Source organism: Ascidiella aspersa, chromosome 4 (genome assembly GCF_963924565.1).
Source record: "Ascidiella aspersa chromosome 4, kaAscAspe10.2, whole genome shotgun sequence".
NCBI lineage: Eukaryota > Metazoa > Chordata > Ascidiacea > Phlebobranchia > Ascidiidae > Ascidiella > Ascidiella aspersa.
In genome coordinates this window covers 14491928-14504110 of record NC_139450.1, presented here as the reverse complement: position 1 = coordinate 14504110, position 12183 = coordinate 14491928, and the positions used below count along the sequence as shown (strand labels likewise).

General features: G+C 41.6%; 2 protein-coding genes across 2 annotated transcripts in view; one reads left to right on the top strand and one right to left on the bottom strand.

The window, feature by feature from the left end:
• The window catches only part of LOC146148087 (glutamate receptor-interacting protein 2-like), a 38369-nt gene that overhangs the window by 7659 nt on the left and 18527 nt on the right, over positions 1 to 12183 (top strand). Inside the window, exons 7-10 of the mRNA XM_083388402.1 lie at positions 2063 to 2208; positions 3321 to 3468; positions 4703 to 4878; positions 7047 to 7214. Of these exons, the coding sequence (XP_083244528.1) occupies positions 2063 to 2208; positions 3321 to 3468; positions 4703 to 4878; positions 7047 to 7214 (638 nt within the window). The remainder of the gene's footprint in view (positions 1 to 2062; positions 2209 to 3320; positions 3469 to 4702; positions 4879 to 7046; positions 7215 to 12183) is intronic.
• LOC146148090 (uncharacterized) lies at positions 8286 to 11923 on the bottom strand. Its single transcript, XM_083386760.1, has 3 exons — positions 11893 to 11923; positions 11366 to 11493; positions 8286 to 9240 (listed from the first exon to the last, which is right to left on the bottom strand). The coding sequence occupies exons 1-3, from the start codon at positions 11921 to 11923 to the stop codon at positions 8491 to 8493; spliced, it is 909 nt and encodes a 302-aa protein (XP_083242886.1). The 3' UTR covers positions 8286 to 8490.

The following is a 12183-nucleotide window of genomic DNA, read 5'->3' as shown; positions in this document are numbered from 1 at the left end:
AAAATGCGTTGTACATCGGTTGTTTTTATGGGATCGTCGGATTTTGTCGTTTTTAACTGTTGCTAGACCACTATAGCCAAGGGAGTAAAACATTCCGTAATTAACCACTATTAAACTCTGTTGATGGGGAATTAGCGAGGTTTAAGTAAAGAACAACTAAACTGGCGATCGGCCTTCCATCTAAATAGGAGCACACATAGCCATAACCTCGACAATTTTATTTGTGTCTTTACTTTTTTTAAACTATGCGCCATTAATCCGCAGGTCGATAAAGTAATATTATTTAAAACAAATGTAACTTGGAAATGCTTCCGATAGCATACAACATGTGACGCAAAACTTTACATGTTAAAGTTAGGTTGTCACATCACTTGTGCTTGTTGTGTGGTAAATTAGTCGATTCCATCAGTTGAAACCGGTAAAACGTTTTGCGTCAGTTGCGATCACCGTCGCGTTGCTGACGGAAGCAAACCCCATATTGATCCGCTCTCTCGCACTTTCGAAGGTCACCCTTCCTATTGTCCCTTGGGGCCCGACACACGTTACATGCGCGCTTTGCAGCGGATCCGCCGTAAATTGGCAATTAGCCGAAGGCTGTCAAGCTTTAGAAGTATTTTATACAGCCTGTTGGCAGGTTTTTTTTAATTTTGCTCCTTTGTGTGCTATTTCGCTGTACCGCCAAGTTTTGATGTACTATACGTCTCATGGACAATCCATGACTGACTGGGCTCGGCAAACACAGTAACTTTCTCCCGAAAGACGGATTTAGACGTAAAGTTCACTAGGCGAATTTTATTCGTACTACAGATTTAAATGCTTAAAGGGTTAAGTCTGGCGTTTACTGTGCTAGGTCTTGCTTTCATTGTTTATACCCCGCTGGGTAAAATAAAAAATCGGTTTGTTAAGAATAGTAAACATTTATGCCTTTCTATGTGACTTTTCTTGCTCCACAAAATTAGCTTCCGTAAGCCCATCAGAATTCGTAAAACTATCCAAAATTGCTTTATACATGAATCCCAAATGTTGCGGTTGTATGGTCTCCTATAGCAGTGTTTTTCAAGCTTTTTTAGGCCGTGATAAACTTATAAATAATTTTGCCGAACACCAAACGAAAGTTTAGTATAATACATTTCGTTAAACTTCACAACAACAGTTTTTTCTCATTTTTTTAACCTTTTTAAGTCTTAGGTACACTAAATGTACAGATCTGTGATGTAGCTTGAAATAAATGTTAAAGCCTAAAGTAAATCGACATCATCTTCAAAAAAACGTTTCGATTACTGAGTTTTGTTATTACATATCAATAAATGAAGCAACTCACGAACATTTAAACTGGTGATGGCCATAACACACCAATGGATTTCGATCGGCATTACATGGGACATTAGTCAAAAGAATAAATTTGTTGTGGAACACCTGACGTTCTCCTACGGAACACTATAGTGACCTACAGCCATCGGCGTAAGTTAAGTGCGCATTATGTGGTTTGATGGAGATTAAATGTTATCGTGGAACAAAGTTTACCGTTCTTTCTCCTCAACCGTTTCCAACAACAAAATGCTTTTGTTGGTGCGCATTTTCGCGTCCCTGTGTGTTATTCGTGGTGTACATTCAAGCCTATCATCTTGCCTTTTTTATTACTCTTTCGCAACAAAATAGAAAGACGACCGACATTGAAAAAAGGACATCTTAAGAGGCGACAGGTTTGGATAAAGGCCAGCCCACTTAACTTGATGAATTGTGAGATTTGCAGAATTTAAAGCACAGATATACTCAAAATGTTTTGTCGACTTTATTCTAAAAACACACATAGAAAGCGTCGGTAATGTCTTTGCATGTTTACAATCGTGCTTAACGAACCGCGCACAAAACACCCCTGTCATCTTTCCTGTCAGCGGTGGTGTATCCTTAAGCCACGCCGCGCCGATAAAATTCCAGACTCAAACGCAAGTCCGGTCGTTAGCAACCGAATCGCAGCGGATTAACCTAATCTAATTCGAAGGACCCCGAAGGCCGTTATTAGCGTCTCGAAAGGCCTTTGTTTACACATATGCACGCGCAGGGAAGGCAGCCTGAAGACTGGCGATCGCATCTTATCGGCGGGCGGCATCAAGCTACAGCACTTGATGCTGGACGAAGCTCTGGTGGCAATCCGCTCGTTGGGCGACGACGTTAACTTCACCATCGAGTACGACGTGTCGGTCATGGGTGAGTTTTATTTTTTTTTTTGATTTTTTTCTGAAATGACACTTGGAAACGGACAATCGCACTTTAAGGATAGGCGCCCAACTGAACAAACCCTTAAACATAAAAGCCTAATAAACTCTTAAAAAATATCGAAAGAACTTTTCTGGGCTAGGCGATTTGAATTGTTATTTTAAAATAACTCTATATATTTTGTAGAATGTTTAGAGATGTACTTTTAGTGTTGTCGCTTCCATCGGCGTACGTCAAAAGTTAGTTGTTTTTTTTAAAGTTACAAAGTTTTTTTGTTTTTAAGAAGGCCCTGTGGCCTGTACTAGTGCATTTACCTCTTGAAATCGATTTTTACTTAAAAATTTTATATTTAAGACGTACAAACTGTTCATTTTATGAAGTCTATCGTTGACAACTGACGTCATTATCTGCGAGTAGTTACGTCATATCACTAAGTCTTTATTCAGGAGAAATTTCACATCTACAAATGTGGCCGTAGCGTTAATTGCACCATGTCAGATTTAAACCGATTATTTTTACCGCTTAACTTGATTTGGACGAAGCTTTAAATTGCCGCCTGGAAGTTGAAGGAATTTTTTTCATTCGATAATTGCGTGACTCGGCCTTTTTGCACAACGGTTTCCGTACTAACTGCCGGCGCCAAAGCAATTACTCACACTCATTATTGGCGTTGTGGTTTCGCTTTTTTTGTAAATCCAGAACAACTGATATCGTCATTTATTTTCGAAGTGTATTTTTCTATAATATATGTTTCTAATATGCGCCCAACTCTGGGATTCTTCAATTTTTTTTACCGCGAACCCCTAAATTTTTTATTTCGCGTGAAGCACGTTAGGCAAAAAAATTTCAAAAGGGACGTCATAAATTGACGTCACAATACAAATGGACTTTAGGAATATGGTGATTATGGTTCAAAAAATGTGAAAATGAAGTAGAGTCAAAATACGAAAAATTGATTACTCCTTAAATAATACACTAATATTTCAATTAAACCTTAAACTAGTTCACGGACCGACCCCCAAGGGGTTCATGGACCCCAGTTTAAGAACCCCTGGCCTAATTTGATGAATGAAGTTTAATATTGGTGTTTTGTTGCGAAACAGACGCGGTCGCCAACGCCACTGGCCCTCTGCTGGTCGAAGTTTCCAAGACGCCCGGCGCCGAGCTGGGGATTACCCTAACCAAGTCGACCCACCGCAAGAAACCAGTGATCTGTATCGAGCGCGTCAAGCCCGCCAGCATTTCGGACAGGTGAATGGAACTTTATTTTGCTATTGGCACAAGTATAGACAACACGTGTACATTTAGGAGGAGCTCCAGGGTGGGCTGCGGTCGAATTCGACTGATATTGTCGGTACAAATAACAAATTTTAGGCAAATCGAAATCTGGCGTAAAGGTTAATGGTTTTGCGGTTTTGAAAGTATACAAATCGTGCTCATTAAATCGCAATTTTATACCGTAAACGCACCGTAAAATGACCAAAAATGAGTTCGAACAAAAATGTGTGAAATATACTTTGTTCTGCTGCAATCGCACCTCTATTCTTTGACAAATTACTCCAAATACAGAAAAACCTTCAAAATCATTGTTTTGTTCATTTTTTTCTTAGTAACCGTAAAAATAAACTGCCCCAGTCATGTTTAACGCTTTCGGGTAATGGGTTGTGGTTCTTCGTAATCTTTGCCTCGTTGATAAGCTGCCTTGTCGCGGTCGACGTTGAGCGATTAGCATCAGACGTTGTCCTTTTGTCGATGTCGGACCTATGCTAGGGTGAAGTATGAAGACGAATTGCTTTATTTGATCACGGGATTAGTCGCGGCTCCCCGTCTTGACTGGGAAAGTAAAAAGTTTGTATTGTACGCGGTGCCGGGTTATATACATTCAGGCCGTTTCGTCAACACTCGCGCGAGTGCAAGAAACATTTTTCGGTAACTAGATCGTTGTTAAATCTCGCAATTTCAAACACTGGACAATCCAGTCGTAAACTTGGCCAGCGGTGCGCGGCGTCCAGTTACCGTAATCTGACCGCGCAATGTTTGCCAATAACTAGACGTAATTGACAGGCATTTTTTGACTATTCAGTGGCTGGCCCTAAACTACTGGTAAGCACACACCAAGTTGATGATGAGAAATTGCCCGGTATTTTGAAATATTTGCTCTTTAAATTAAATCTGCAACTCGCCATCTAGTAGATCCTATTTAAAGTTTTTAGTTAAAAACAAATCAAGGCATTTTTGTATTTTAATTTAATCTAAATATACGGTTACGTTGAGTTATTGTCGTGAAATATATCATATATCTAAACTTGCTGACCTTAGGGTACAAGAAGTAATGGTGTCATCGAAGCAATTTGAAGAATGTTATAAAAGCTCCACAGTCAATTAAGTGATTAAAATATCCCAGACAAGTGCATTGAAATAAGGTCATTACAAAAGAATGCGAGTACTTTGCCGCATTGACTTCATTCCTTCTCAATGCGCGTAGATGCGGAGCTCTGCACATTGGCGACCAGATCCTTTCCATCGACAACGTTTCCATGGGCAACGGGTCTGTGAGTGTGCGCGAGGCGTCCGACATGCTGCAGACCTCTTCTGACCAAGTGAAGCTCGAGATACTGCCGGTGTCCCACCTGGCCATCACCAGTCCCAAGCCCTACGGACGTGAGTGTTCCGGGTTTACGTGGCTTATGCTTTATGCCAGTTTCCATTTTCGATTTTTATTTTGTTGATTCTCGGAGTAATTTTCGGAAAAACTCTGTCAAAAGACCATTAAACCTTCGCCTTAACCAGTGCTCCGCAACCTTTTTTCACTTGCGGCACACCAACAGAGTTAAAACAATTTGGCGGCGCACCTACGAACTGTATGTCGATTGACAAATGACAATATCACGAAATGTCGTATGCAGTCAATCTAAATAGGCATGACTTGATCTATGATGAAACGCGCTGAAGGCGCCGAAAATTTTATGTATTACATTCCTTTCATTTCTTATTTTGCGGTTTTGCAGACTTCCTAAAATTTCTAGCCCAGTCAAAGTTCTGAAAATTGTACCCCCTTGCAATACCTGATCAGAGCAGAGGGCTTTTAATAGCATTCGAAAAATGAAACCTGACCTTGGTGCTTTGTATTTTGTTGCTTAATTTATTTTTCGAAACCGCTGCCAAAACTAATTATTAATTTTACAGTCACATACTGCCAATAATGTATTTACAATGATGTTTCATAGGTTTCGAGCGCATGGTTAATCTCCCTTTTACACTTTCGCGTAATGTTTGAAAATATTTATCGTAAGTCTGTACTCCTGGTGTAGTTCCTGGAAGTTGAGTGAGTCAAAAAACCTATTTTAATACTTAATTTCCGGTAAAAGAAGGTAACATAGGTTTTAAAAACTGTTTAAACGACTATGGAAAGGCCATAATATTACACCTGGATTTTAGCATAAGTTTAAAATAATTGCCATGATGCGATATCCAGTTTTTGCGTTAATTCTACTGATTAATAAGTTCACTTAAAAACGCAAGTAACACACCTCCAGGAACGTCGCGGCACACCTGGCATGGTCTCGCGGCACATCAGTGTGCCACGGCACACCGGTTGCGGAGCACTGGCAAACCTCAATCAAACTATTCCATTGTCTGGTTAGTAGCACGATGTCGGCGTAAGTTTCCTGATGCCGAAACATTTAATCCCGTTACCTAGAAAAACAACCGTTTCTCGATTAAGTGAGAAATACTTACTGTTAAAACCGCAGCAACAAGGGCGTTTAGTTTTGTCCAATGGGCGGCTGGAGCACGCTACGCTTGTCCGCCACACGACGCCTCTCTTGATATTGACGTCAGCAGCAGACAAAAAAGTAAAGAACCAAAACGGTCTTTTCGCGGAGACAGGCTATTTAGGCACTTTTGCCTTTGATAATTTGGGCACTTTGCGTACGTGGTAAAAGATTAGATGCAACAATAACCAACATTACAAAAAAAAATCTCAAAAGGCCAAAAAAATCGACTCCAGATTTTTTTTAGTTATTTGTAGAATGTAAGCCTGTAAATTGTACGACAAGTAACGACAGTATTATTATCTTCTGCACCATTACAAACCAATTTCTATATTAAACATTTTTTTCCTAAATGTAAACAAAACATTTCTAGCAATAATTGTTGTACATTTAACGAAAATATTCTCTCGCTCTTATAGGCTTTGTCTTATATATTTAAACAATAAAACTGTTTTCGGAACATGTTGTTAAACTTGTTTAAATAAAAAGTACGTCATAGAATTGCAACTATAGTTCGCGCATTTACCATTTTTTTGTATTGTGGATAACAAATTTTTCTAATATACCGCGCGATAAGGCTAGACAGCAAATATTTGAACGTCGATAAAATCTTACGCGCTACTGTCCATTTCGTTTTCACTTTAGGAGTAAACATAAGTGCGTGCACGGACTCATGACAATTGTGCTTCGCACAGAAACGTTACTCAAGCAGCTCTTTTTGCTTTATTCCGACATTTGATGTGTGCAAAAATTAACAGCCCTCCTGGTCGGTTGCTAGTTTTGTTATCACATTTGAAAACGTCAAAAAGCACGCTCCAACGATGTTCAACTATTCAAAGTATTTATTTTGCCATACGCATTTTTCATATGTAATATTGATCAAAGTTCGCGAGAAATTGAACATGCGCTTTAGCAAGGTGACACCGAATAACCCGGGAGGGTTTACGAGTCTGATGCCGCCTTGATATGAAAAAACTACATGGAGAAGAATATTATTTAGATCATTATTTAATTATGTTAAATGTTAAAAATCACCAAATTTGCTGTGTTTTGCAGAGGGTCGCTTCACTCCGTTCATAACGAGCGCTCAGTCGATGACGGCGCTAAACTCACAACGAGTGGCGCGCCAGCAGCAGGGGGTGGGCACCCTCACCAGCTTCGGCCGCGGCAGCAACCGCTGGAACCGTAAGCGTATGCCCCGGAACAAGTACAGCGCCAGTGCCAGTAAGTTTCTTTTTTGCGAATTGCCGTTACACGTTTTCCATGTTTCTACATGTATAACGTAGTTTGAGTAGATGTTTTTACCTTACGACCCGTTTTTTATTTTCTTAAAGTGTGCTTATTACTAAATACAATCGTAGTTGTACATACGTAAAATAACTGGACATCCAACGCTAACAGCATACTGTTCGTAAATCTATGCTAAATATTGGTGATTTGTGTTCCAAAAACCTTTGTAAACCATTCGTAACTGTTAGAGAGATAATTATTGTTGAAACTATACGCCTTTAGAATTCGTATTTGTTGAGTTATTAACCTTTTTTCATTCACCAGTGGATTTTGATTTCCCGTTTCAAAGTTATAGAACGTGATATGAAACCAAATCCTCCAGTGTGGGTGGAAACCTGGTTTAGAACGTTTGAACGAATGTAGAAAATGAACCTTATTATAGACTATTCTGCGCTGTTTACACTGCATAATCACCGAAATCATCACAATTCCTTTCATAGGCTTGGCCCGAACCCCGTTTTTAGATTCCGCCTTTATGGGACTTGTATAGATTTGCTTTTACTGACTTATTCGATTTCAACGGTATGGCGTCATTCTGTTGAAATCTAGACAAAATTTGGGAAACCATGTCAAGTCCAATTCCCTTGAAGCCTATATGTGTATAGTGGGAAATGTTTGTTATCGGCCGAGCAGAACTATTTTAAAATCGGCCAAACCTCGAAACAGGCTTCCATCCGTAAACCCCTTGATCTACAAAAACAATCTATCTTTACCTACCCTACCCTTGACAAGGCCATTAATGCCGAGCTGCTTCGATCAATTTATCAGCGCCACTCCTTTGTTATCAAACACTTCACCTTCAGTCTAAACCTATTTGACAGAATGCTATATCTGCTTTTCAGTACGAAATACAAGCATGGTTTGCGCCGATTTTTTTTTCTAACACTTTTTATTTTTTATATTTATAGCATATAAATGCAATCGTCGGACAGTTAAATAAATATGGTAAAGCATGTGACGTGTTTCCTAATCCGATCGGGAACATTAGAGGCGAATTGTTTGAGTTAGGGCCACAGGCAGCAAGTGATAGATAGAAAAGCAATTTGCACAAATTAATTGATTTAGTGTTTTTTGCTCAAATTTTTCCTGTTCAACTTTCTGGTTTCTCAAATTGCCATTGCTTTGCTGTAGTAGAAGCGTGTCGCTTACCAGCGCGCCACAGCGACAAAAAACGGCGTTTCCCCACCCATCGGGCGTCGTCGCTAATTAATTAATTATCAACATAAATGGTCGTCGCCATGAAAGTGTCATTCGGTCCAGACCGTATCACTCGCGGCGCGCGGTTCAGCGCAGTCCTGATAACGTCGCTGTGCGGCGCGCAATCGGCCGACGCCACGAAGCTCCAGATCTTCCAGGGCCTTCCGCGCGACGCCCGCATCGCTTGCACCGCCCGCGGCGCCACGAACGCCACGTGATGGCGTCTGTAAGTGGCCGAGAGGTCGGTGAGGTCGTTTGCGACGAAGTCGATGCTGCGGTTGCGGTCGCCTTCGTAAAGCGCCAACTTCTTCAACCCGAAGAGCGTCACCACTCTATCCGCGCCGCCGCCGATCGTCCGCCCGCAATTGTCAAGCGTTAAGCGGCGCACGTAGCCAAAGTCGAGCGCGTTTCGCAGCAGGCGGCTCGCATTTAGCAGTCCGAAGCAACACACGCGCGTATCGCCAGTCCGATCCTCCCAAGTCGTCGCGTTGCGCGCACTCGCGTTTTCCGCAGCTTGTTTGACTTCTACCTCGCTCAAGCGCGTGCATTCGCAGCCGCGAACCTTTAGCTCATCAACCCTGGCGTTGCAGTCCTCTGCCGTAAAGTTTTCGCCACAGGTGCAGCGGTCCAGACCCAGCGTCGGCGTGTCGCTGAGCAGGACGACCCCGGAATGTGCGACAAGCGACAGACAGCACAGCGCGATAAGACGAAGAGGGCTTCTCGCTTCTGTCGCTGCCAAAAACCTACAGGCGGCTCGCTGCATCTGGTTAAAACAGAAGCATATTGAGAGATGCTATGTTAATTTTGCAACCGAAATAAATCAATAAATAATTTTTTTTTGCAACTGGAATTAAACTGATGTTGCTGGATCAAGGTAGAACCTTGCAGTTGTGTCTGAGCTACTTTATAATACATTAATAAAGTTAAGGTCTTGACCAGCGCTGTTTTTCTACCAACAATTTGATTTTCTGTCCTTCCCTGGTAAATGTAAGATACAGGTTCTAACGTACCTCTTTGAGCTTTAAATTTCTAAAAAAATGTTGTTATCTTTAAAATTGTATTTACGTTTGCAAAATTGTTACACACCGTATAGAGCTGCACCGATTTGGCTAACAAAACTACAACTAAAGAAACAGAACTGATTTGTCTTCCAGTTAGCGAGTTTAGCGAAGCTACTTTTAAAACCGAGCGCCAAATCTAAGACGTGTCGGTCGTGTCGTGCCTAGCTTATTTCAAAACCATACTTTCCTGACCTGACAAAGCTCCCAGTCCCATAACGGCCTGCACCTGTTTCACACTCACCCGAAAATGAGTATTGGGTTTAGCAGTCCGCGGTCGCATATAAGTAAAGCCGCTATGCCGCGCAACCTTACGGTGGCCTTTTATTTTGCCGCCACTCCCCGCTCTGCCTTCGTTCCGCTTTTTGTCGAATGTTTACGTGTGTAGGTGCGACTGTTCCGCCTACCCCTGCTCCCCAAATGCCGAAAGCAAACAACACGTCTGTTCGCGACACCACGGATCACTTGTTCTGGGCTTTACACCTGGAAGCAGATTGCGGCCCTGAAGGCCAGCTATAACATCCATTCAAAATGGCCAGGCTGGCGTTTTGAAAGTCGTGTGAAACGTCTGTTGTTCGTCGTCTTGCAAATAACTTATTATATTTACATTAGACGCCGATGATAACCTTTCTACTATTTCTTGTTAAAATTGGCCCAACTGGTCTTGAAGACAATGTACCTTTTCGTTACCAACATCTTCTAACACAGAGGCTCTTAAACTTTTTTTTAGCTTGCGGCACACTAAAACATTATTAACTATTTCGCGACACCCTCTTAACAGAACAACATAGAGTAGTTTTAAGATTGTCCTTAACACACGACAAACTATATGTAAATGTCTCAATATTAGTAATTTGTAATGGATAGAGCGTATTTAGGTCGAAAATGGTAACGTGTCGTGTATGCACATTGGCAGTACAAATAACTTATTTTCCAAAATTACAAAAAGTGTCGCGGCACACTTGACAATCTTTCGACGCACACTAGTGTGCCGCGGCACACAGTTTGGGAATCACTGTATCTAGCACTTCAAAAAGTAAATAAACCTGTTGTTTAGCCTCTTCTCGATATGGTAGTTATAAGGACTGTAAACTCCATCATTCAAATGTAAAAACAAAACTAAACCACCGGATAACCTCAAATATTATGCAGTTTCACGTAATACTAAACTGTCTAACTTTGCCCGAAAGGTGATTGCTTTGCTTTTGCCTGGTTTGCCTGCTGGTTTCCTAACCAAAAGCACCATACGACCTTGACCTTACTAAAAACACATAACAAAACACACCATGTTCCTATTGATTTCGAATATCGATCACTAGCTATTCAAGCTGCACCGAGGCTTCTCACCAAACGCAAATCTTTCTGTCCGTTTCGCGACCCCTGGCTTTTCAAGCGAGATGCGCCAATGCGTCTGGGCAATGGGCATATCTGACGGCCTTGCCTTGGGATCAATCGTCCCTCCGAAGTGGAAGCGCGTCCTGTGTGCTTTGCGGTCGAAAACAAACGGCATATGAAGGCGGCCCTTGTGCTTTCGAGCAGCAGGCCAGCGATTCCATTGTCCCTGTCACCTCTCCGGCTTGCCCTTGCACGCCAAGCACCTCGCGACCTCCATAACCACTCGACTAATCCACTTCCGCGACGGCCGCTTTCCTTCATCGAGCCATTCACGCCAGTTGGGTCGTGTCGCGTTGGATTATATGTGCCTTAAAGCGCCTGTGGTTGAAATTTTCGAGGCCCAACCCCTTGTCGCTTTGCGCTCGACTGACAGCGAACGGCAACAATCTATATGTGTAAAGACTGATTAAGGACTGTACACTCGTTGCCACTAACTTGCTGCCAAACCACCTTAAAACCAGCTGTAAGCGCCATGCCTTCTTTGATATACCTGCTTGCTTTTCTTGCCTTGCCAGTCCGGATGCCCACTCCAATGTGTAAAGGCCGCTTTAAACGCAGATCTCCTATATAATAACGACTAGTAAACAGTACAAAACTGCTGATTTTGTTAAATAAGACCACCTATTAACCGCCACCACAAGGACGGACGTGTGCGCTCGAAGCTCTGCGCCAAGCTATCGAAACTGTTGAAGACCTCTTCTTTTCAACTAAGCGAGTGAATTCGCGCGAGCGAATGCTTTACACTCGCAATTGGTGACGTGCTCGCAACAAAGTGAAGTACAGTGGTTATTGTTTCCCACTTGTTACGTACTATTGTCCCGCCTCTCTTAACGGAAAACTATACGTTTGTTTTGGAATGAAGAGTTGGCTGATTTTACGTTTTTGGCGAGTGAACTTAGGAGACGCAAAATATTCAATATTTAAAGCGCAATCTTTTAAAATATTTTGTATATTTTGCTTACCTGGTGGATTACTAGTAGAGTAGAACACCATATTAGAACCCTTGTAATGTTGGTTTTTATGATATTTTTCCTTTTTGTCACTTTGGCATAGTTCAATTTTTTTAATTAAAGTGTAGTGATAATATTGTTGTTTCAAATTCTGTCGCAGTATTCTACGGGAAAAACTTTTTTAACCTCTCAAATTTGCTTGATTTAATAATCTTGTACAGATTTGTTGATGTAATATCTTAATTCTTAGCCATCGTCGTTTGACGTCCAACAATCGATCGTCTTTATGCTCATAGTGAATTA